The following is a 25,112-nucleotide window of genomic DNA, read 5'->3' as shown; positions in this document are numbered from 1 at the left end:
CTTCAATTCCACCACTGCATTTCTTAATCCAAATCCACACCTGTGCTGGCTTCCCTACCTTCTACATCTATCAGCAAAGTCCTCTGATGTTTTCAGAAAATCTCTGCAGAAGCTTTTTCCTCAGGCCAGGCCTCTGACAAAGGATCTCTATCAAAGCAGCTCTGGTCCTGCTGGGATCTCCCAGCTTTCCCCATCTTCCCTCCTCTTTTTCCATGGACTTTATTGCTCTTGGGAAAACAAGCACAACCCATCCCTCAGGTGTGGCCTCTTCAGCAGGTGCTGGAGGAGCTGCACCTTTCTGATCCCTTATCTCTCAGTGGCTGCTCCTTGCCTTGGGGCTGAAGGTCCTGCAGCCAGCCTGGTCCTGCAGCAGGCTCTCCATGTGCCTGCAGAGCTGATGGCCATGCCTTTGGAGAGTGGTGTCCTTCCCACGTGTTCTTTTGGGATCTCTGCACTGGTGTGCCCTGCTGAGCTGTGCAAGGGTTAATGAATTCCTGCTTATCCAGCTTTTTGAAGATGAAAAGCGCCGTGGAAGGGCTCTGTTATTGTTAGCACGTACGAAGAGGTCTGTACCAGACCCAACCGTATTGTGTTTGGCCACTGGATGTCACAGCTGCTCAACACACAATGCAGCTGAAAGCAGAAAGGAAAAGTGCTGACCCAGCACCGGGCAGCAGCACTTTCCAGAGCCTTTACTTGTTCTGTGCTCGGTGTTTGTTTGTTTGTTTGTTTGTTTGTTAAGGGGCTTGGGGTCTTCTCCTCTGCTTGTGCACTGCTAACGTTGATTTTCAGAGATGGAGCAGCAGTTGTGCTTCCCCTGCCTGCCATACCACTGGGAGATGAGCAGCAAACTGAGCATTTTTAAGGGGAGCAGTGCAGATTTGTCTAAAGCACTAATGACACCGTGAGCAGGTATTGGCACATGCTGCCTTGCCACTGAGTTATGCCTTCTCTGTCCCAGCCAGTGCACAGCACAGAGCCCTGGGATGATGGAAACATTTCTCCAAGGCTCTCTCTCGACACAGCTCCTTCAATCCCCACACCCAGACCACATTCCAGTGTTCCACACACTCAATGCAGTGGCAAATTTGGCCTCCCCCTTCCTAATCCTGCCTTCACACTTTGCTTTCTTCCAGTCTCAAGCAGAGATCCAGAATGTGAAATCCCCTTTCAGCAAAGTCTGTAGGGCAGCCCTAAAGAGACATTACAAGAGCTGTAATGACATTTCCTGGAAATTAAAATGAAGAGGGATTATTTGACCATGTTCTCTCCTTTTTATAGCATCACATTGTCCTTTTCTCCACCTTGGGGAAATGGCAGTGAAAGGCTGCTCCTGCCCATGGTGCAGCGAGGTGATAACCACCCCAGAAGTGATGTGAACATTAAAAAGGGAAAACTATTTTAAGATAATCCAAGGGTTACAGCTATAACTAAGAGTAATTGGCTGAAACTGAGCAAAAGAAAATTTAGGTTGACAATGAACTGCAGGTAGCTAATGCTGAGATCTGTTAGACCGTGAAATGGAATTCGCAGAGGAAACCTCTCAGCTTTCAAATGGGCAAATCCTGCCTTTAGGAGCACTGGTGTAGATCTCTGGTGTCTGTCTCTGACTGCCTCAAAGCCCATTTCTTCCACAAAGCTTCAGCAGGATCAATAAAGGTGTCTGAATTTATATCAGAAGAAGGTAAGGTGTCCCTGCCCATGGCACAGGGTTGGACTAGAAATTCTTTAAGGTCCCTTCCAAACCAAACCATTCTGTGATTCTATGATTAAATTTAGTCAAATACATCAAAATATTCTATAAGATGAAGGAGGTCTAAAGGGATTGTGTGAATTGGAGGAACGAATTCCAGCGTTTTTCTACCTCTGTGATCTCTGTATGTACTTGAAAACCAGGGGCAAAAAGGGAAGGAAAAAAAAGAGCATGGGCAAAATATCAAAGAAAAGAGGGCCAGTTTTGGAAATAAGATGTAGAAACATGACAGGAATTGTTGAATAAAAGAATCTCGTGTTTCAATCTGCACAGCTATTGTCAGCTTTCCTCATGGGTCTGGGCCTGCCAGCACTGGCTGATCTTTGCCTTTCATAAAACTTGTGTAGGCTCTGGTTACCTTCACTCATCCAGCACAACCTCGGCAGAGAGAGCTCTGTTTGAAGAGCTTTTAGAGTCACTTAGAAAAACCTGGATGGCCTGATTGAAGGCACTCTGTCCATCTCACTTCAAACAGCCTGTTCCTGGTCAAATGTTTGCTGGGCTGGGGAGTGATGCAGCTCTTACTGCAAGCCCTGATGGAATTCCTGCTGATTCAGAGGCAGAGGAGTTAACCCTTTCATGTTCTGGGTCAAAGGAGCACTGAGGTTTGAGCCAGCTACTTCAATGCCACATCAAGGTTTTAATGTGGCCACCAATACTCAGAATGTCAGACTTGTGTGAGCTTTAGGCCAGCGAGGACACAGAGAATAGCCTGGGAGAAGCAGGATTTAAAAGATGGCAAAGAGTCAGGGGAAACTGTAGAGATAAAAGTGAAGTGCATGGAAGCCAATGATGTGGGATAAAAGGTTTATTTCCTACTGCAGTCCAGGTGGGAGGGGGAAGGCTGAGGTCTGTGAAAGTTCCCTGCCTCTGGGAGGAAATCATGCTGAGAATATTCATGGCTGACACACAAACATCAGATTTCCTCACTGGCTCAATCTCAGTGCAGAGATGGGTCCTGTTTCAATATTCACCTGTGACCCCCAGCTCACCTCAGTGCTGCTGTGCTGCCTGGAGCTCCCAGGCACTGTGTCCATTCCTCTCTCCAGCAAAAGAGCTGACCAAGCCTCAGGCCAGTCAGGTTCAATACCACATACACTAAAAAAGCTCCAAGAACCAAAAAAGCTCCAAGAACCAGTGACCAGTGGTTGATATGGTCAATACTTTATACAGGAGGATTTCCATAACATTCAGCTTATAGTTAGAAGCTCAATATCCAAGCACATTTAAAGAACTTAATTAAAATTATTGTTCTGTCCTAACCCCAAAACAAATTCATGCTTTGTGCCCTTAGTAAATCCTTTCCACGGATTGCTGTGTCTGCATAGAATCACAGAATGGTTTGGGTTAGTAGGGACTTAAAGACAAGAATTGGAGTTAACAAAATGTGGGGTTTGGATGTGCTGAGCACCCACAGCTCCTGCTGATGTCAAGTGAAATGTCACAAAAGTTGCAAAAGCTCCATTAAAAATTAATTCACTGTCATCTCCAGTTTCCTGGCATTGGTACATCCCTGAATGGCTTCATTCCAAGTCTTTTGTGCAGGCTGGGCTGGCTGATCAATAAAGCACAGGCAAGGGAAGCAGCTGTGAAGGGTCACTGTGTGACATCCCTGTCCCTGCCCTGCTGCACTCACAGTGACACGAGCTGACCTCCTGTGCCTGACTCTTCTTCACACCCTCCTGTGCTGCTCTGTGGAATCCTGAAGTGCAAAGAGATATAAAACCTCAAAATTTCACCCTCAGCTAATTCCAAAGCCTGTTGACACAACTGGATACACAAGGATTAAGAAGTGCATTGCAGGGCAGGTTTGCTTAGTTTGGTCCTTGCACAGTTCAGTGCAACCGTCAGAATAAATGACTTCTTCAGAGGAGAGAAGGAAAAAACACCTTTGGTGAATCAGCTGAATGTGTTACAGCAGTTCCCAAAGATTAAATATGCACTGCACAAACCAGCAACCCAGGAAAGGCCTTTTGATGTTAACAATTCACTTGCAAAGAATAAGAAAATATCTGAGTAAAATACCTGCTTCTGTTCTTCAGCACAGAAACCTGAGCTCCCATGGCACCTGTAGCTCACCTGTGCCTCTCACTGTTGAATTGCTGTTATTATTCATAGAATCACAGAATGAGCAGACTGCCTGTGCTGCAGCATCTTAGGGCTTGTCCTGTCCAAACTGCCACCCAAACTGCCCCAAACTGCCCCAAACTGCCACACCTTGCCTTCTGTGCAGCTCAGAACAGAGCTCTGGCCCTCACCCCCAGAGTCACCTCAGTTGCTGCCCCCTCGCTGAGTGGCTGAAAATCACCTTGTTCCTGAAAATAATTGCCAATTTTATCACAAGTGGCAGGGAGCTGGGGACAGAAGTGCTGAGATTTCACTGATCTGAGCTTTCTTGCCTCATGTTTAATATTGCTGCCTGTCACCTAAAACCAACAGCCCAGCTATGCTGCTTTTGTTGGAATCTCTAGTTCTTTACCAAAGAAGGTAAAAATTCCATTCCTGGGGAGATTTCTGCTCCCTTTTTGTTTTGAAACCATGGGTTTAGGAGCTGGGGGGCCACAGCTGGGAAGGAAGGGCTGCCAGCAGTGTCATTGCTGAGGCAGGAGGAGGTTTTTCAGAGGGAATGGCATTTGCCTGGTGACAGGATACAAAAAAGCAGGGAGAGAATCCATGGTCTGTTCCCTGATCTGCCAGATGACTTTTACTGCACCATAGACAAGTGTTTGCTTGGGACACATTTTTAAGGAAATCAAATGTCTGAAGAGATACAGAAGTCCACAAGAGCACCTGTCACCTGCTGGTTTTTATTTGAACTCCTGTATGTTTTTTGAAAAGCCATCAGGGTTTTAGTCTCTTGTATGGTGTCTGTATCTTTCAAGTCTAAATAGTTTTTGAGAGCTCTGAATTTTTCAAAGGTTGCAAATCTCTCCCATTCAAAACTAGATTTTCAGTGATAAGGGAAGGTGTTGAAAGCAAAATGCTTTGAATGCTAAGGCTCAGGGATGTGGAGTGCTTTTAAACCCAGTCTGAGGAGTCTGATTTTCAGAGGAGATAACTGTCTACAGTTTTGATTTCTTGTAAGATTGTGAGTGCTCTGCACTTTTGAAATCCACTCCTCTAAATGCCTTCTGCCTTGGCTCCTTGCTGTGTGAAGGGAAGCAGGTCTGAGGTCTGGGCTGGCTGGTTTTGCTTACAAAGCTCTGTTGTACTCACACTTGCATTGAGGAGCTTTTCAACCCATTCATCAGGAATGAATGGACAGGAAAAGTGGGCAGAGCTGTGCAGGGGTCAGACAGCCAGGTCAGACCCCAGGGCATCAGCTCTGGCCATGGGGGACACCCTGTGCAGGGACAGCTCAGGCAGAATTGCCAATAGAGCTGCACAAACCTGCTGGGGTGGATGAGGGAGGGCAGCAAGGGTGCTGCAAAGGCCAGGCCTGGATAAACCAGCATTTGGGCCAGCTGAGGGTTGGTAAATCAGCATTTGGGCCAGCTGAGGGTTGGTAAATTAGCATTTGGGCTAGGTCAGGGTTGGTAAATCAGCATTTGGGCCAGCTGAGGGTTGGTAAATCAGCATTTGGGCCAGCTGAGGGTTGGTAAAGCAGCATTTGGGCCAGCTGAGGGTTGGTAAAGCATCACTCCCCTTGGCTCTGGCTGCAGGTACATCACAGACATGCTGTTGGCAGTGCTCCTGTTCCTGCTCCTGCCACCCCTCACCCTCTCCCACGAGGTGTCCTGGACGTACCAAGGTAAAATCCGGGCTGGTGCGGGGCTGCTGCTGCTGGAGAGGTTCCCTTCCCTTCTGTGCTGCTGTCCCTCAGTGAGACATCACAGAGCAGCTCATTTATTCCACTTTATTGATGCCTCCCTGTCTTGAAAGTGATTCTCCTCAATGTCACCTCTTTTTACTCCTTTGTGTGGTTAGGACACATTGTCAGGCTTGGCAGCACAACGAGGTTCAAACAATGGGGGAAATCTTTAGTATGTGTTAGAAGAAAAGTTGCCCTTTGGATGATCCTGCAAGGAAAAGCTTTAAATACTGCCTGCTTCTTATTTTATTGTCATATCCCAGGCAGTACAGAGCACTGAGAAGTACTTATTTAGGTATTTATAATTTTTTTGTGAAATTTTATCCAAATTTCGTTTGTGTCGGGGGTGGTTTGCAGAGCTCACTGAAGTAAATGTTAATCCTTTTATGATCTTCAGTGGGCTAAGTTAAAACAAAGGATCTTGTTGAAGAGTAGCAATATTGCAATTGCTCTCTCCCTAGTTAAAAATAGCTAATTGCTGTCAGTTCCTGATCCCAAGCTGAGCCTTCCTGCCTACAGCCCTGATCCTATTCACTCCCACTGGTTAAGAAGCCAATTCTACACCTCTGGCACCTGGGACCCATTTAAATCCCCATTTCCATGTGAACACTGCTCCTCTTTTGGTGGAGGTTCAGCCTCCAGCCATCACTGAGCCACTGCTGCAATGCAGCTTTCTCACTTTGCACACACAATAATGTGACTTTTCACTCTGGGGAAGGCAAAGCAACCTTTTATGGCTGCAGCTCCTGGCGTTACAATAATTAGATTGGCATTTCCTGCTGGCAAATGAGGAGAGTGCTCTGACTCTGACTGCCAGCACATCCCTGCCACTTGCCTTGCCTCCCTGCAGGAGAAGGAGAGCTGGATGAAGAGCACTGGGGACAGCACTTCCCAGCCTGTGCTGGCAAGCAGCAGTCCCCGATTGACATCCAGAGGAGGAAGGTGAGGTACAACCCCCTGCTGCAGCTGGAGCTCGCTGGCTACGAAGGGTCCCTGCAGGGCCACTTCAGGATGACCAACAATGGCCACTCTGGTAAGGCTCAGGGCACTGCAGGAGCTGAGCTTTTGTTCCAGCTGTGCAAATGCATTCACAGACAGTGCCCCCTTTTTTCTGAACTCACCTTACTTTGCCATCTCACTTCATTCTGCTCTCTGAGGTTTGCTGTTTTCCTCAATCACTCGGGAAAGCTCTTCAGAAATACAGAACTAAACGAGACAAAAAAAAAGGCAGTTAGGTTTCTGCAAGGTGTTTTCTCTGCTGGACATGAAAAGGGGATAAAATGCAGCAGGAGGATTCCAGATTGACCCTTTCCTTTAATGTGCTGCAAGACAGCAGGAGTGCAGCACTGAGTGGAATTTGGGGCACGCTGACTCCTCTGCATTCAGGAAAATGCATCTGGTGGCCTGTGCATTAATCAGAAGTGACAGGAATGGAAACCTCTCCATCCCAGGTTTGGTTGGATGTAGGTCACCCAGTACAACACAGGAGGATCCCCCTCTCACAGCCAGAAGTATTTTGGGGCTCAGGAGAGGAACTGAAATACAGCACATGTTAAAAGCTCAGCCTTTGGCTACACGGTTTCAGGGCAATGCTTACAATTGAGGAGATCCCAGACTCCCCTGCTGCAATCTGTAATTCATTGCCTAAATAATTCATCAGCTGGTTCTGTCGGGATGATGCCTTTGGACTACAGATGAGCAGTGAGAGAACTTTCTGATGGCTGCAGGGGAGACAGGATGAGAGGTTTTGGGAAGGTCTTGGGCACATAAAGCTGTCAGCTCTGGAGTCCTCCACAGCAGCTTTTTCTTCCTGCCTGCAGTAAAGAGAGAGAAAAAAATACATGTGAGGGCAGGGCAGTGGGGTGAGGACAGTGCCAGCAGAAGAAGATTGTTGTGATTGTGTTCCTGAAAACTGTAACTCCTTTTGTGTGGCCCACACAAACTCAGCGTTCAGCCCGGAGCTCTCTGTCAGCACTACTGACAGCCCTGCCTGCCTAGACATTAATTCTTGCAGGTTTAGCTTTTTTTGACTGCATGTGTGTATTTGTCCATTCTTTTGTTAACTTCCCAACAATGATTTTCTGGTGCCGGGCAGTTTCCTAAAGCACAAAGACAAACGACTGTCCCTATTGACAGCTCCTGTGAGTCAGGCTGGCCTTTTCTACTGGCTTCAGTGAGATGGGACAGGGCAGCAGAATCTCTCAGGGAAAACACTCAGCAGATCTGAAAGGGACAGGAGAGGGATTTATCAGCAGCACTCTCCTTACAGGCTCTCAGAGCCAAACCCCAAATGTCTCACTCAGGAAACCAGGTTCATTTATTCTGTGAATAAACCAGGCTAAATCCCAGCTGAAAATGCCTGCTTGCTGTGGTGTGAGTGGCTCACACACTGAGCCTTGGGTTAACAAAGCCTTTTGTATTTGCACCCTTCTTTTTGTTTTAAAGAGGACAAGCACAGATCTGAAAAATTAAAATGTCATCCATGTGTGCACCTTCCTCCAGGAGGAGATTTAATTCAGGGGACCTCAAGTGTGTCCTTGGTTACCTCAGGGGCCAGAGCTGGGCAGGCAGGCAGGCTGTGTGTGCTGTCCCTGCAGGGCAGGGATGGACAGAGCCCAGTGTGTGCAGGGCAGGGATGGACAGAGCCCAGGGTGTGTGTGCAGGGCAGGGATGGACAGAGCCCAGTGTGTGCAGGGAGGGATGGACAGAGCCAATCTGTGCAGGCAGGGATGCTGGGGCAGGCTCAGTGACTCACCCTGCTCAGCCCCAGCTGATTCTCCACTGCCAGCTCACACTCCCCACTCACACTCCACGTGGGGAGAAGCAAACCTGGCTACTCCCTGCCTTGTGCTTGTAGCAAATATTTGCCTGGAATATCTTAGAGGGGCCTTAAGCTTGTTACAAACTCACAACGCAATTCCCTGGCTGTGTTTTGGAGGAAGTAGAAACCCCGGTGAGGTACTTGAAGTAAATAACCCTCATTATGGAAGGCAGTCAGCAGGGAACTTATGAAAAAGGTAGATTATTTTATCCCTCCCACTCTAGAGCCTTTGGGATATTAAAAGAAGACATGCCTTCATTGTGTCTGTCTATAAACAGTTCACAAACCAAAGAAACTCCTCAGAAATCCAAACTATGACTAATGAATAATATGTTGTGCTGCATTTTGCAAGGATAGTTGCTAGTTTTTATAACATGCTGGGGTCTTTGATTAAGATGAGGCAATTCCCCACTTTCACTCCTAGATTTATTAACATAATCTATGTTTTCTGGCAGTGAATTAGCAGGAAGACAAAAGGTTTGTGACTTCTCCTTGGCAAGGAGAAGAAAAGAGCTTTGTCTCCACAAATCCTTCAGCAATTTCAGTCTTTCCAAACCTGCAGGGCAATCCCAGGATGGCTGGGCCTCGATGGGAATTGAAGTGACAGAGGAGGCCTCTCACTGTGATGGCTCCAATTCCCCTTTTCTGCCTTGGGAAGGAAATGGTTAACAGCCGTGTTCCAGATGTGCTGTGCTGAGTGAGAGCTGAGCACTGAAGCTTTCGTTAATGCCAAAGCAGAGATGCTCAGGGGAGAAGGGGCTGCAGGCACAGCTGGGAGTGCCCAGTCCTGGTGTGCCCAGGAAAGGTTTTAAGCACACCCAGCTTTAAACTTCACTGTTTCCCCCCCACACTGGGGTGGTGACTGTGCCTGCTCATCCCAGGAGGTGCCCCCAGCACTGCAGGAACCACGACAGGGACTGCAGCCAGCGCTGCCTCCAACGCTGTCCTTTTCCAGTCCAGATCGATTTGCCCTCCAGCATGAGGATCTCCCGAGGGCTGCCAGGCCTGTACAGAGCAGTGCAGATGCACCTGCACTGGGGTGGGCTGGAGCTGGAGAGCAGTGGCTCGGAGCACACCATCGATGGCATGCGCTACTTCGCCGAGGTGAGGGCTGTGTGCCACAGGCTGCACGGAGGGAGGGAGGGAGGGAGGCTGGGCCTCTGCTCTGGGAAATTGGAGGCTGCTTCCCACAGAGCCTGCAGGGAGCAGTGCACAGGCGAGGGGGAAAGCAGGGATCCCACAGGGCTGGTGGTTGGTGCAGTGGGAGGGATGAGCCTGAGGGTGCTGGTGTAGAAGGCTCCAAGAAAAGCCATGGCAAGAGAGCACTCGTGTCCTTCAGAGGTGGAACTGTTCCCCTACAGCCACCACAAACCTGTTAAACCAAAGGTCCCTTGGGCCTGCTACGAGGCACAAAGAGCAGGAATTGGGGTGGTGACTGTCCCTTCAGCCTGTCCCTCTGAACACCCAAAGCCATTCATCACTTCTTGCTAAGGGAACCCATCTCTGTCCCACAGCTGCACATTGTCCACTACAACTCTAACTACTCCAGCTTTGAAGAAGCCAAAGACAAGCCCCAGGGGCTGGCTGTGCTGGCCTTCCTGTACACGGTAGGTGTGAGCCAGCCTGGGGACAGGGGGCATGGCTGAGCTGAAACCTCCCTCAGACACAGCCAGGTTTGTACAGCTGTGCCAAGAGATGGGGTCTGGCACCCTTTTAGGAGGCTCTGCTGCTTCCCCTGGGCTTCACACAACACCAGCCAATACCTAAAAAAACTGCCCCACAAGTAGTATTTAGATATATATATATATATATACATATATATCCCATATATAAGAATACCAGGTGTGGCAGCTGGGGTTTCCCTGCTGTGCCTCCAAGCCTTGCTCTGCTTTGCCACTGGGAGATATTTGATTCAGTGTGGATTTAAAAGCAGTAAAAAAGAATCCTGCTCACTATTCTACCCAAGCTGTACAAACCTGACCATGGCTGGCACTGTCCAGCCCATCAGGAGATGTGTGGTGTTTGTTTTCTTTGCCCCCCCAGCTGATTAGCAGGACAGGCAGGTCACACCTTTTGATCAAGTGCCTGTGCTGTGTTTAGGATGGGCACTTTGAGAACACCTACTACAGCGAATTCATTTCCAAACTGGCAAGGATCAGGTTTGCAGGTAAGCCTGGGAATGCCTTTCCCTGTCCTGATACCCCCCCAGCCTGTGAGAACACACTGGGAAGAGCTGGCACAGCACCCCCAGCCCAGGGCAGCAATAAATGCACTCCTGGGGCTCTGTGCAGCACCGAATATCAGCGTCCTGCAGCCTGCACAGCCCCCGATGCTCCTGGCAGCACCCCCAGGACGGGCAGAGAGCTGCCACAGACCCACGAAGGGCCGCTCGGGCCTCTCCATCTCCACCCAGTTGCACCAAAGGTGTGATGAGCCGGTGCTCTGGGCAGAGGGATTTCCAGCTCCAACAGCCCTTTTTTTTTTCCCTCTCTTCCCTCCCCTTTAACTTCCGATATCATCTGTGCTTCCTTTGAAGGTCAATCAACAACGCTCAGTTCTCTGGACGTCCAAGCCATGCTGCCAGAAAACCTCTCGCACTTCTACAGGTACCAGGGCTCCCTGACCACGCCCCCGTGCTCCGAGAGCGTCATCTGGACCATTTTCCACTCGCCCGTTGTGCTGTCGCACACCCAGGTCAGTGCCGGCTTCCCTCCCGGTGCGGCGGGGCCGGCGGGAGCAGCGCTGCCCTCAGCGCTCCCCTCAGCGCTCCCTCACACACCGAGCTCGGGGGACGGACGCGGGGAGCGGTGACGTAACCACGGAGGGGCGTGGTCAAATGACGTCACAGCCCACACGACCCGGAAGTCGCGGCCGGGCGTAACGTGGCGCGGAAGTGGCGGCCACGCGGTCCCTGGCGGGCTGTGGTAGCCGGGAACTCGAGGCCACATGATGCTCGGGGAACAGACGATCGCGGGGGGCTCCCGTGGCCGGGAAGCGGGAGAAACGTGACCCCGGGGGGTGTGACATGGCCGGGCGATGGTTTTGGGGTCGGGGTTGGTGTCCCAAAGTCCTGTGTGCTGTCCCTTTGCCCGTCTCTGTGTCACGTCCCCGTCCCAGATCCAGCTCCTGGAGAACACCCTGCTGGACCGGCACAACCGCACGCTGCGCAATGATTACCGGCACACGCAGCCGCTGCAGGGCCGCGTGGTGGAGGCTTCCTTCAGAGCCCAGCGTGCCCAGGGTAAGGCCCAGGGGACCCCCAGGGGGCCCTCGGGGCAGGGGTGACACTGGGAATCCTTGGGGTTGGATGGCTGGGAGCCCCCGGCCCTGCTCAGGTGTTGGTGTCCCCTGTGCCTCCCCTGGGTTCAGGTGTGTGCCAGCCCCCAGGGCGGCTGCTGCTCCCTGGCACCACGTCAGGAGCCTCAGGTGTGTCTGGTGTGTGTGAGAACAGCTCTGGCTGGGCGGCCAGGCCCCACACACGGGAGAGGAGCTGCGTTTTAAAACACAGCTTTTGCTCAGACCAGAAGCTTCTGCCACGTGTGGGTGCCAGCCTGCTGTAAACTGAGCTGTCTGTTGCTCCAGCACAGTGCCCTCCAGAGGAATTCACCCTCAGGCTGGACCAAATCCACATGCAGCTCCAGGACCTGAAGACAGAGCTGCTGAATGGACTGAGCCACACAGGTAAGAAACACAGGCTGAGCCCAGCTCACCTTGTGAGCATGAAGAGCCCATGCCCTGCTGGCCTTGGTGGCCCAAACCATTGCCAGGTTTGGTGCTGGCACACACAGGTAGGATTTTGTCCCATGGAAATCCTTCACCATCAAGGCCAGCCCTAAGCCAGCTACTCCCACAGTAGCTGCTGCTCTCTCCTGCCACATTTTTACACACAGTGAAAAATTTCAGTTCAGTTCCCCCAGAATAAACAATCATCACCTCTATTTTACACAGCATGAGAAGAGAGGAGGGAAAAACATGATTTTCCCAAACATTTGGGTGGGGGAGCTCAACTCAGCTTTTCATCATTTCAAACCTCTTCCCTGCTGGCACAACACACAGCAGTAACTGGGAACTCAGACTACACAGGCCTAGCAGTTCTGTGGGTGTTATTCTCCAGGATTTGGCCTTATTTACAGCACATGGAAATGCTGGCTTTTTTGATTATTTCAGGTACAAAACCCAGCACCTTTCCAGCTTTCTACTTCCCTGTGGAGAACATTGAGAGCTTTGTGGAGGTCCATCCCCTCTGTGCTGTGTCTCTCCAAGCCTTCACCCTGTGCTTCTGGAGCAGAGCCCAGCCCATTGGCAGCCAGACCATCCTGTCCTACTCCACTGGGGAGAGCGACCACGAGCTGGTGGTGACAGTGGGCACAGAGCTGGGGCTGTGGGTCGGAGGACACTTCCTGAGCTTCCCCCTGCAGCACGAGGCTGGGGGCTGGCTGCACCACTGTGTCACCTGGGGCTCCCAGGAGGGCACAGCCAACCTGTGGCTCAACGGGGCAGCTGGCAAAGCAAAGAGCATCCAGCAGGGGTACGTGAGCCAGGCTGGGGGGACGCTGGTCCTTGGCAAGGACAGGGATGCTCTGCTTGGCACCTTCTCCAATGGCTTTGCAGGGTGGATGAGCCAGGTGAACCTGTGGAGCCGAGTGCTCAGCTCTGCAGAGATTCGGGCTCTGGCTCTGTGCAGAGAGGGGCAGCCCACGGGGGATGTCATAGCCTGGGGACAAACCCCCATGGCCCTGCTTGGGGGGGTGCTCCTGCAGCCTGACACCAGCTGCCACTGAGCACAGGCTGCTGCTCTGGGGGCTTCAGGGGAATCCCAACTCTTTGTCGGGAAAGCTGAGAAAAACTCAGGTTGTGTGCTTGTTCCTCCTGCTGCTCGGCTCACTGTGCACCCCTTGGTGCTCCAGGAAACCAAAACCTCCATCAGTGAGATAAGAGCAGAGAACTGCAGGATCTGCACCCTGGGTTGTTACATCCTTTCCAGGGGGTTGATTTAGACCCCCATATATAGATTTTTTTTTCCATGCCAAAGAGCTGCTCTCTCAAATAAAGTTTCTCTCCCATCCCTCACCCAATCTCAGTTTCTCACCATCTTCCCTGCTTGTCCCTCCTTCTGTTTGTCACCACCCCTTCCCTTGCCTGTCCCACAGGAGAGTGGCTGTGGAGCTCAGGCAGGGCAGGTCCTAGCACAGGTCCTGTGCACTCCCTGTGCCTTGGCCTGTGCCACAACTTTGCCTTCTTTTCTGTAGTGGATGTAGAGACAGAGCATAGAAACAGCTCCTTTTTCAACACTGATATATTGTATATATAAACTCATTTTCTAAGGTTAAAGTAAATTATGTGAAGGATTCTCCATCTACTACACAAAATCCATGCCAAGCTGTTCAACAATTCTGCTTTTTTCAAAACAGAGAGCAGCACACTGATATACCAAATGAAATTTAATTCCCCCTTGCTGGATCCTCAAACACACACGTGAGAGTTCCTCAGAGGAGTTCAGTGCACTCCTTGCACACGACTGCCCCACAGCCAGCCCAGGGCTGCTTGTGTCCCCCAGGATGTGTCACCAGGACACCAGGGACACACATCACCTCGTGCCATCAGCTACTTGGACATTTCCCTTTCTTTGGAACAACAGGAGGGCTTGGCAGCATTAGGTTTGCAGTTGGATTTGATCTTAAATGTCTTTTCCAGCCTTAACAGTTCTGTGATGGTCAGGTCAGCATCAGAGGAGGAATCCCTGTATTTGTTTTCCTGCTGAACAGATGCTGTCAGGCAAGCACAGCTGGGTCACATCTCACTGCTGGACAGTGCTTTCTTCTCCTCCTGCTTCTCCGGGGGGTAGGAATCTTTAAGCTCTTTGCTCTCCTGAATCTCCACTTTGTTCCTCTTGGCCATGATCCTGTTGATTTCCATGAAGGTTTTATTCTTGGTCTCAGGAACAACAAAGAAGATGTAAAGCATGGTGGTGACACAGATGGCACAGAAGATGAGGAAGCTGTAGGGCCCCAGCCCAGCCTAGAGCAGTGACAGGAGAGAGCAGAGGTCAGGAGAACATTCCAGGTGGGATTTACCTGCCCTGGGTGTGCTGCACCCTGCACTGGCTATGGAAAATGCAGCCACAATCAGGTGCTTTTATTTAAACAAAACAACTCAAACAACAAAACAACTCAAAATTTGGGTGGTTTTAGATTCTGTCTTCTCAAACCACCACCTTGGGTTTAATATTGGAAACTTACTGGGAAAGGAGGCTGAGGGTCTGCCCCATAACTCAAATGAAAGTCAGGGACTGCAGCAGTTTATGGGTCACTGCTGCTGGGGGCACCCTGATTTCAGAAGCTAAAATTGTCCCCCCGAGGCACATCCTGCAGTGGAAGATGGGGAATTTGCCATCTTTTCCAAGCTCCTGAGCTCAGGATGAGACCTGGCAATCAAACTGGTTTATTTTAAAGCCTGAGCAACAGCCAGGTGTGATGAGAAAATGCTGAGGAACATCATTTAAAACAAGTCCCTCGCCCTTAACACAATCCCACAGACAGGTTTTGAGAACCAACAAGAGCATTTACAGCTCCTCAGAGCCTCTCTGTGAGAGCTCAGGGGTGAAGAGGCTGATTCCCAGCCCAGGATTTGCCCCGTGGTGGGTCCTTACCTCCATGTAGAGGAACACCAGCCCCACGGTGAAGTTGCTCAGCCAGTGCACAGAGCCCCCCACCATGAACGCCGCGGGTCGGGACGACTGCAGGAACATCTCTGTGATCATCACAGCAGGAATGGGACCTGCAGGGCAGCCACAGGGTCAGGGAATCCCAAAGGCAACCCCCTCACTCTGAATTCCTCATTAAACTGCTCATTTCACTGGTTTCTAACTATCAGCGTTTAGGAGCACCCAGTAAATCAAACAAGGATTACATTTAAAGAAAAATTACTTGCACAGGGCATGGCCACACAGAGATGAAATTCAGCCTCCCTGGATGAGCTCCACCAAGGTTTTGGTTGGGAATTGAGCACAACACCTGGCTCTGCCCAGCTCGAGGGGCAGGCTGGGGACACTTACTGGGTCCGATGGCGTGGCCAATGATGTAGGCAATGACACAGACTATGCTGAGGTAGGACATCCAGGAGACAGTGGTCTGTGAGGATTGAAGCACAGGTTAGATGTGGTTCCTGTCTGGACTTCACCAGCACACTCAGGGCACTGTTGGCAGTGAGATCTGAAGGCATTTAAAGGCTGTGGCACCCTTCAGACACAGAACCACAGCCTGGGTGCCAAAGGGATGCAGCAGGAGCTGGGACTGTGACATCCTGGGAGGAGCACCCAGGAAAGCAGGATCACAGCTTTCCCTGCCTTTCTTTAAGGGAGATATGCAACAGAGACCTTTCGTGCCGTCCCCTCCTCCCCAGGGTGTATTTTGTCCTCAAAATATTCCAATGCCTGTTCCCTGGAAAGCCCAGAAATGGTGGCAGGACCACCTGGGCCATCCATCCATACCTGGAGATTGAGGGCCAGAGTTAAGATTGCACAGGAGGCAGAGCACAGCAAAAAGCCAGCCAGGAGAAGGATCCTCCTCCCCAGGGACTCCACAATGAAAACCTGGAAGAGACAGGAGAGGGGGAGACACGAGGGGCTCAGCAATTGTGGCAGATGTTTTTCTCCAAGGGATCTGTCATGGAAAGCATCTCCCAGTGTGTGCAAATAAGGCTCTAGTGGAAACCTTTTGGGCTGAGATGATCTTTAGGGTCCCTTCCAACCCAAACCATTCTGTGACTGTAGGATCCCACGAGCACAGCCTGAGTTAAACAGGGGGAGGGGAGAGTGGGCAAGTCAGAACTGAGCGAGCCCCAGCCCAAACTTACAGCCAGCAAGGTCATGACAACGTTGATGGCACCGATGGACACGGTGACGTACTGGATGCTGCTGCTCTGCACCCCTGCTGACTCGAAGATTCTGTCTGCATAGTAGAACACCTGCACACAGCACAGCTGGGTTAGAACCTGGCCTGAGGCTCAGCGTGGGAATCCCCCTTCTGGCTGCTTTCAATCCTGCCAGGGTGCACAGAAGCCTGAGGGTGGAATTTGTCCATTTCTGCAGACACTGGTGTTTGGATCTGGGCACAAGCCCTGCACTCGAAACCATTCCAATTATCATTAACAGGGCAGCTGACCCTGTACCTTGTCCATGGATTTGGGACTGGCCAGGCTTGACTCACCCCACTGGGAGTGTCCTGGGTGAAGGGGCACTGCCAGCTTTGCTGTGCCAGCACTGCCCCTGATATCACCCCCTCTGGAGCTGCACCCCCTGTTTGCACTCACCCCATTGACCCCCGAGAGCTGCTGGCCTGCCATCATGACGATGATGGAGATGAGCTGCCACCTCAGGCCCCTGAAGGTGAAGAGGCTGAGCACAGAGAACTGCCCCTCCTCCTTCTCTGAGCGGTCCTCCTGGTACATCTCCTGGATCTCGTCATCCACGTCCTCCCGGCCCCTCAGCCTCTGCAGAGCTGGTGGGGACAGCAGGGGAGTGGTGAGCCCCAGGACTGCACAGAGCTGTGCAGACCAGTGTGTGACCCTGGGCAGCAGTGCTGGGCACCTGGGGACCCACACACGCAGGGAAAGGAGCAGAGTTCTGAGAATTCCACCCACCAGCAGCACAGCAGTGCAGAGCTTCACCCTCTGCTGCTGTCAGCTGTGTCCCACAGATCCATCCCATCCCATTATCTCATTATCCCATCCCATCTCACCTCCCCAGACCCATCCCATCCCATTATCCCATTATCCCATTATCCCATCGTGGGCTGTACCTTTCCGTGCCTGCTCCTCGTTGCCCTTTTGGATGAGCAGGTACCTGGGGCTCTCGGGGAAGAAGGGCAGTGTCAGGAGCTGGATCAGGGATGGGATGCCAGTGAGCCCCAGCAGCACAGGCCACCCTGCAGCAAGGCCACAAGACATCAGCTGAGAGAAATCCTCCCCTGTGGAGCCACAGAGGGGTCCTGAGCCAGAGCTTTACCTTTGGCATTCCCAAGGATGCTGTTGAGGCCGAGGATCTGAGCTGCAAGGATGCCAATGGTGATGAAGAGCTGTGGGACCACCCCAATGGCTCCTCTCAGGTTTTTGGGGGACATTTCCCCAAGGAACATGGGAACCACATTGGAAGCCAGACCTAGAAGTTAAGAGAACAGTGTTAGACATGCAGCTCAGCCTTCAGCAAGCTGCTGGTTTCCCATGGGGAACAAAAGAGATTCCTGATGAACCACAGCATGTGCAGAAACTTCACACTCAAACCCTTCTGCTTTGGGGTCTGGATTATCAGCTGCTGGGCAGAAAAGCATTTTTGGAGTCTGTCAGGATTAGCAGGCCTTGCCTTGCCTGCAGATCCAGCAGGTGATTTGGGGGTGTCTTGGTTTGAGTGTTCAGTGTTCATCCTCCTAAAAAAGCAGCTCTCTCCCACAGGCTCTGCCAGGAGCAGCACAAGACACACAAAGAAAAATTGTTCTGCTTCAGGTTTGGAAACAAACCCCAAGTATGAGAGAGGAACTTTTGCTTCCTTGAAAACAAGAAGAGAAATCAGTATCCAAACACACTGATGTGAAAGTGGAAGGAAATGACTTTGTGTTGGCTTCTAAAAATTCCCTGCCCAGTAACGCTGTGCTGGAGCTTTGCTGGTCTGAGATGTCTTGCAGGTGGCTCGCTGGAATAGGTATTTATGCTCTAATAAGGACACCAGGGCCATGGGTTATTTTTAGGAACATTCTAGGGCTGCCCCACAGTAACCCTAGCGAGCTGCCAGCTCCTGTGCTTATGCTGGAAATCCTCCCAAACTCCTGGAATCAAATGACCACAGGGGACTTTAATCTGACATTTCTAGAAGCCCCAGGCTTCAGGAACTGGGTGTAACAAAGGTGATCAGGCTGACATTAGAGAGCTAAAAGGCCTGAAAGGTACAGAAACAAACGCCACCAGTGCCAGAGGGTGACACTGGGATCCTCCTGAGGGTGACACTGGGATCCCCCAGACCCTTCCCAGGCACAACACCCAAGTTCAGGCCAGGTCAGCCTGAGAAGGACAAGCCAGGGCAGCCAGGCTGGATTTGTCTGTTGGTTATAAATAACTGGAAACAGAGATCACATTTAACAAGACCCTTAGCATTTATTCCAAGCTCCAGTGCTGAGAGCAGCTGCCAGGTTTAAGGGAGTCAAAAGCCAAAAAAACCCCATTAGATTAAAAAAAAAAAATTGAAAAGAAGAAAGTGGCTTGGGAGAGCAATTTGATCTGTACATGCAGCAATTACAGTTGGTGAGCTAAGGCAGGAAATTTGTTCTTACAAGCTCATTAACAAACCATGGAGTGTGCCAGTCTCACCAGCCCAAAGCCAATTAATTGAGCCTAAATGCTCTTAGGACCCTTCCAGACCTGGCTGTGCTCAGGGTACCCAGCATGGTTCTGTTCTGTTCCTGCAGCCCCAATAAAGCCACTGACAGCAGGAACACACAGATATCCTTGGCTTCCCTCTATCTCTGCAGGAAATCCAGTGGCTCTGAGCCTTTTGCTGTCCCTTTTAACATTTCTTTTCTCCTGCAGGAAGAACAGCCAGTTCCAGGACTGGATTATTGGATCTGGCAATGTTTTTGATGGATAATTCTGGTTAAAAAGGGAAGAAGCACACTATCTGCTTTGAGTTGTCTGGGAAAACAGATGATCCTCAGCAGGTCTGCTGGGGTGGGAGCTGCAGGGCCCAGCAGATGTTTATTGCTGCATTTACAGACTCACATCTCCTCCCTACAGCTTAAATTCCAGTCCCAGGGCCATTATCTCCCAAAGATCTTTAGTACTTCTGCACCAGGCTAAAGCACAGCCTTGTCAAGCTGATTCCAGAGTGTGCTACCTGTGAAAGCATCTGCTGGGAGAATAAAACACCTTTACACAGCCAAGGAAATATTTATTGCTCTCCCTTTACCATCCACTTACCAGCAAATATTCCCATGACAACACGGGAAAGGATGATTACTTCAAAGGTTTTTGCCAGCTCTGAGGTTCCCATAAGGATTGCAGCAGCGATGGAAAAGAGGTTATTTATCAGCAAAGTGCCCTTTCTGCAAAGTGTCAGGAAAAGAGACGGGTTCAGCTGGGCATTTCTGAGCTGCAGATGGATCCCCTCTGTGCCATGCTCTCCCAAACTCAAATGAATTATTGTGCCAAACACTGATCAAGGAGGAAATGGCCATTGCCACATTTCTCCTGAAGGCAATGGAGGCTCCCAGAGACAAGTGTGAAGTTTCTCAGCAAAGCTGAGCAGCAGCAGCAGCTGGGCCTGACCTGAGATCCCAGGTCTGTCCTTGTGCCCAGCCTTGGCCATACCAGAACCACCAAGATTCCTCCACACTGGGGACACGAGAGCTGTGGCTGAGCCCAGCAGCTCTCCCTCATCCCACCTGCTTCAGCCTCCAGGTGAGGGGGGAACTTCAGGCTGCTGAAGGGCTGGGCAAGGTGGAGCCACCATGAGATAAACCTGATGAGATAAACAGAGTTATCTGCTCCCAAAGGAAGGGCAGGAGCTCAGATACACGGAGCCACCACGAGATAAAACCCCATGACATAACAGGAGTTATCTGCTCCCAAAGGGAGGGCAGGAGCTCAGACACAGCTCTCACTTACCTGCCACAGTTGTTGACCATTGGCCACACCATGAGTGACCCAAAGAGGCCACCCAGAGGGAACATGGACACGGTGAGAGACCAAAGCAGTGTCTGGAAGTTGCTGTCCATGGGCACTCCAGTCCTGTCCAGGTAGGTTCTGTTGTAAAACTCCTGCATGTACTGGAATGAAGCACAAAGCAGATTCAGCACAGTGAGGACAATTTCCATTTTACTGTAAAGGTACAATGTAAAGTTTAGATAACAGCAAATGCCATAAAGCTCTGCCATAAAGCTCTGCCATAAAACAACTGTCCTGATAAAAAACCAGAATGGGTGAGCTGGGAAATGGATGCAGGTGAGGGATGGAGAATTGTTCCTACAGGTGTCCTGCCCTTTAGGATGTGCCTGGCTCCCGGAGGGGGAGGCTCATCTGTCCCAGGCACAAAGTTCATTGAATTGATTCCATTTCCATCTGCCTTGCTCTGCTCCCAGCCTGGCACTCACCGGGGCAGGGGAGTTGATCACAGACACGTTGTAGCCATACTGGAAGGAAGATCCAAAGGCAGAAATCAGAGCTACCAGGGCCAGGGGAAGTGTCATTTTCTGCAGAGGGAGAGAGTAAAAAAAAAAAACATGAACACCACCTTGGAAGTGGGTCTGGCTTTTAGGATTTAATAACATTCAGTAAAAACAAAGAAATACCCAAAGTCTCACTTTCTGTGTTTTCCCCTTCATTTTGCTGTATATAAAAGCCCAGTGGGTTTTTTCCATTACAACTCATTTTGTTCTGCTTGCTATACCCACAGTCATTAGAAGTAATTCACTTTGCTTTGCTGGTATTGATGAATCATTTGGATGATTAATTTTTTTCAAGTTATCATTCTTAAAACACCACCCTGCAGGGAAAAAAGTTGTGTGCAATTATTCTTTTCCAATGTGCAAATTGGGCAGTGGAATAACACAGGATATTGGCACAGGAAAGCTTTCAAAAGAAGTGATTTTTGCATCAAGTGGCAAAATGCCTTTCCTGTTAATTTTTTCTTCCTCTGCATTTTGGGATAGAGCTATTTATGGATCTGACTGATTGCCACCGAGGCCAATTAGAACTTGGCCAAGCAGCCCCCAGAGGGTTGAGGGGTACAGGGCTGCACTTTGCACTAGAACAGAGGGGAGTTGCCACCCTGTTGTGGGCACACATTCCCCAGAGCCACAAAAATCCAAAACAACTTTTCCCAGCAGTTCAGCTGCTGTGCAGCCCCCGGGCTGTGTTGACAGAGCTGGGTTGTTGGGGTTTTGTTTGGCTGGCTTTTATAGCTCACTAATGCATCTCACTGCTGCTACATCAATAAAGCCATTGCTCATTTTCACCTCGTTTGCTGCCACCGTCACCAGCCTTAATGGCCTTAATGTCTGCAAGGTTTTCCTTCAGCTCAGGTCCCACATGAGGGCTCTGTCATTTCCCTAATTGAACATTTGTCCAAATAGCTGCTGGTGCTTCTTTCTCTTCGTCAGAATCCCTGGCAGCTGAGCTCAGGGATCTGCAGAGTTTGAGGTGTTATGGGAGAATGAAATTCAAGTCGATGTCAGCCTAAGGACCAGGAGGAAGCTGAGGCTTCCAGATCTGTTTTCTAGGAGGAGACTGCTGCCATCCTCTCACGGTGATGAAAAGCAGCCACCTTGCTCTCATTAACCAAATCCCAGGAGCTCAAAAGAGCCACTGGTGTTAATTATTGACATCCAGCACTTTGAGGGAAACCTCTGGCATTCCCCAGCAGTGCACTGTGCAAGACTCCCCAGATATTGCTGTGAAAGGCAGCCCAAACCAGAAGCATCTGCAGCCTAAAACTGATTAGAAAGGAGGAAAGAAAACTCACACACAGAAGGGGAAAGTCTCACAGAAGGGGAAAGTCTCACAGAAGGGGAAAGTCTCACACAAGTTACGGGCTGGGAGAGCTGCAGACAGTCACGAGACTCGGTGCAACCCTGCCCAGCAGGCAGACATCAACTGGGCTCGAGAATAGAAACATCTCAGCCCTAAAGATCAAGGTCTTTTCCTCTCTTTACAGGTACCCACAGACCCCAGGGCTTGTTCTGTCTCCCGCGGGACACTCAAGCTGGAACAGCAGCCAACACTCACCCCCTTGGGACCCTCGCTGCCCTCGGAGCTCTCCTGCTTCCCTCTGTTCAGCTTCATGTTGGGGTGTGAACCACGGATGCTGAGCACAGATCCTTCCAGTCAAGACAGCCACGGGGCATGGAAATGTTCTGCACAGAAAAACCCCTTTTGTGACCCTTCCAGACACGTCCAGTGCACAGCAGGCTCTGGGGCTGATCATCCCCTTCCTCTGCCCGGCTCCCCCATCGCTCCAATCTCCTTTTCTTCCAACTCTGTTGCCAGTGTCAGATGTTGTTTTACCAGATTCTGTCCCAAACAGAGGTGCTGCCCAGGGGGCCCAGGCTCATCCCTCTGAGAAGGGGCAGAGCTTGCAGTGAGGTTGGTAAAATGAGCCAATTTCCCCCTGATACCTGACACGGACAAGGAGAGTCCATGGAGCTGCAGCTCCTGGGCAGCTCTGGCTGGTACAGCTGGAGATGTTGCCCAGCAACTGCAGCATCAGGGAACACGGGGAGCAGCCCTGGCAACAGAGAGGCTGTTTGTCCTGAGCCACGGCACCCCAGTAACCCCTGCAGCCCCAAACTGCCCTGGCCATGCTGCTCCTCCTGCCCAGCTCTGCCCTGAGCCATGCTGCTCCTCCTGCACCCAAAAACCTGCCCAGCTCTGCCCTGAGCCATGCTGCTCCTCCTGCACCCAAAAACCTGCACAGCTCTGCCCTGAGCCATGCTGCTCCTCCTGTACCCAAAAACCTGCACAGCTCTGCCCTGAGCCATGCTGCTCCTCCTGCACCCAAAAACCTGCACAGCTCTGCCCTGAGCCATGCTGCTCCTCCTGCAGCCAAAAAACTGCACAGCTCTGCCCTGAGCCATGCTGCTCCTCCTGCACCCAAAAACCTGCACAGCTCTGCCCTGAGCCATGCTGCTCCTCCTGCACCCAAAAACCTGCACAGCTCTGCCCTGAGCCATGCTGCTCCTCCTGCAGCCAAAAAACTGCACAGCTCTGCCCTGAGCCATGCTGCTCCTCCTGCACCCAAAAACCTGCACAGCTCTGCCCTGAGCCATGCTGCTCCTCCTGCACCCAAAAACCTGCACAGCTCTGCCCTGAGCCATGCTGCTCCTCCTGCACCCAAAAACCTGCACAGCTCTGCCCTGAGCCATGCTGCTCCTCCTGCACCCATAACCTGCACCCTCCTGCACCCAAAAACCTGCCCAGCTCTGCCCTGGCCCATGCTGCTGTTTCCTACCTTGCAGGGATCACTGGCTCAGGCACTGCTGCACTCCTCAGAGCTCATCCTCCCAGAGCTGTGGCTGTGACAGTGACTTTTCCAAAGCACTCGAGTTCCTTTCCCTCTTCATGCAAGGGGTGCACCACGTGCTGCTCTCTATTAACCTCCTCTGTTACGGGATTGCTTTAAGAGCCCAGGACCTGGTTAATTATCCACTATGACTCTCGAGCTTATCAGAGAAATGCAAAGTTCATAAGCGTCCCCGGCAGCCAGAGAAACTAGAAGCAAACCTCCCGTTTATTGGTCTGTCTATTTTTATCAGCCAACTCAAAAAAAAGGCATCTCTTGAGCAACACCTCTTTTTCACGCGTCATGCACGCGTTTCCTGGCTGGCTGCAGCATCGCCTGCTCCACGTGGAAGCAGCATGCCTCAAAGTAGGAAGAAGAGCAGAGCCCTGCTGTTTTCACTGTGGTGGAATTTAGTCTCCAGATTCCTTGGCATTTATCTTTTATTGCATTTCCTTCCAGCGAGCAGCCTGAAGGACGCTGTTCCCGGGTATCTCGATGGGGATCACGTTCCTGTGTGGCAGCTGCCGAGCCCACAGCTCACTCAGCAACTCTCGTTGTCCTCACCTTTACAGATCCTAAACCAAGAGGGAAAATTCTGCCTCCAGAGATGGGGAAACTGCAAAGAGGAACAAATTTCCATCGTGGAATTCCAGCCCTTTAAAGGCTCCCTCTGGGAGCTCTTGGCAGGATGACAGCAGCTCTGACACTCAGCAAACACAGAGAAGGAGAATTCTCTATCATGGTCTTTAAACTCTGCTCCTGAACTTGAAGAAATAATCTTGAAACATACAGGAATCAGAGAGAACACATATGTTTGTCATCAAAACCCCTTCATCAGAGTAAATATTTGCTTATGGCAGCAGAACAGTTGGAATATTTTCCAAACACTGCAAGAATGTGGTGACAACATCTCTAAGGTTGTAATTGGCACTGGGATGATCTTGGAAGAGGCTGGTGAAGGGAGACGAGATCGAATCAACTTCTTGGATTTTCAAAGTGATTGCAGGGGGTGTGACATCTTCAGCAGCTGGGATCTGTTGGATTTGGCAAAGGACAGAGCCAGGAACGAGCAAAGAGCTGATTTTACAGGCATTTTACAAGCACAATTTCCATTTCAGCTGCAGCACAGCCCAAGGTTTTACATCTGCTCTTCACCCCAGAGCATGTGTGACTTGAACTCCACTCGTGATCTGCCCTCACCCAACTCATGGTAAGATTTCTCCTACACGTGTGCAGGGATTTATTTACCCTCAGCCTAATGATCTGTGCTCAGGGCTGGATCCTGTGAAACCCTGATATCTTTGGGCGGAAAAAAATGATTAAAAGGGCAAACTGAAGTTTCCAGGATAGTAAATCTGCTGGAGAACATTAGTGGTGAGCTCTGAAATGTGATGTTTGAGCAGGAGCTGGCAGCCAGCCCTGCTGCAGAGTGCTCACCCCGAGGAGACATCCCACAGAATGTATCCACGAGTGACACCTTCCCACCTGCATTTTGGGGAAGAATTGCATGTTCAGGCAGGATAATTCAACATTCTGGGCCTCTGGGCTACCATGGGAGACTTTAGGTGAAACAAGGATTTAAGGAATAGATGATCTGCCTGAAAATAATTCATACACAGACCCTGCTTTATCAGTGTACAAATCAAGCAAGGAGAGGCAGATTTGGCAGCCTGATCCCCAGCAATAG

General features: G+C 50.8%; 2 protein-coding genes across 3 annotated transcripts; one reads left to right on the top strand and one right to left on the bottom strand.

Annotated features, from left to right (window-relative positions):
- The first annotated feature begins 5,428 nt into the window (after positions 1–5,428).
- CA6 (carbonic anhydrase 6) lies at positions 5,429–13,460 on the top strand. The gene is made up of 9 exons (XM_088178539.1): positions 5,429–5,504; positions 6,382–6,597; positions 9,341–9,489; positions 9,900–9,992; positions 10,486–10,552; positions 10,922–11,079; positions 11,503–11,626; positions 11,968–12,066; positions 12,553–13,460. The coding sequence occupies exons 1-9, from the start codon at positions 5,429–5,431 to the stop codon at positions 13,164–13,166; spliced, it is 1,596 nt and encodes a 531-aa protein (XP_088034665.1). The 3' UTR covers positions 13,167–13,460.
- A 353-nt stretch (positions 13,461–13,813) lies between these two features.
- LOC106858873 (solute carrier family 2, facilitated glucose transporter member 5) lies at positions 13,814–25,087 on the bottom strand. Of its 2 annotated transcripts, none has more exons than XM_014885781.2 (13): positions 23,375–25,087; positions 22,153–22,280; positions 20,520–20,618; positions 20,035–20,195; positions 19,348–19,472; positions 17,390–17,542; positions 17,184–17,309; positions 16,696–16,883; positions 16,240–16,350; positions 15,875–15,976; positions 15,440–15,515; positions 15,035–15,162; positions 13,814–14,403 (listed from the first exon to the last, which is right to left on the bottom strand). In XM_014885781.2, exons 2-13 carry the CDS (start codon positions 22,207–22,209, stop codon positions 14,176–14,178), a joined length of 1,554 nt encoding a protein of 517 aa, XP_014741267.2. In that variant the 5' UTR covers positions 22,210–22,280; positions 23,375–25,087; the 3' UTR covers positions 13,814–14,175. The 2 variants fall into 2 exon arrangements, with proteins under 2 accessions (XP_014741267.2, XP_088035062.1); XM_088178936.1 differs by lacking the exon at positions 23,375–25,087 and adding an exon at positions 22,542–22,622.
- Positions 25,088–25,112: the final 25 nt, after the last annotated feature.

Source organism: Sturnus vulgaris, chromosome 25 (genome assembly GCF_052056855.1).
Source record: "Sturnus vulgaris isolate bStuVul1 chromosome 25, bStuVul1.hap1, whole genome shotgun sequence".
NCBI classification, from domain to species: domain Eukaryota; kingdom Metazoa; phylum Chordata; class Aves; order Passeriformes; family Sturnidae; genus Sturnus; species Sturnus vulgaris.
The sequence above is the reverse complement of the archived record's forward strand: the minus strand, read 5'-3'. Positions and strand labels throughout refer to the sequence as shown.

Coding starts and splice junctions, on each gene's coding strand:
- CA6 (XM_088178539.1), top strand. CDS start 5,429: ATGCTGTTGGCAGTGCTCCTGTTCCTGCTCCTGCCACCCCTCACCCTC. Junction 9,993..10,485: donor TGCTGGCCTTCCTGTACACG/GTAGGTGTGAGC, acceptor TGCTGTGTTTAG/GATGGGCACTTTGAGAACAC. Junction 12,067..12,552: donor GAATGGACTGAGCCACACAG/GTAAGAAACACA, acceptor TGATTATTTCAG/GTACAAAACCCAGCACCTTT.
- LOC106858873 (XM_014885781.2), bottom strand. CDS start 22,209: ATGAAGCTGAACAGAGGGAAGCAGGAGAGCTCCGAGGGCAGCGAGGGT. Junction 16,351..16,695: donor AGCTCTCGGGGGTCAATGGG/GTGAGTGCAAAC, acceptor TGCTGTGTGCAG/GTGTTCTACTATGCAGACAG. Junction 15,977..16,239: donor TTGTCATGACCTTGCTGGCT/GTAAGTTTGGGC, acceptor TGTCTCTTCCAG/GTTTTCATTGTGGAGTCCCT.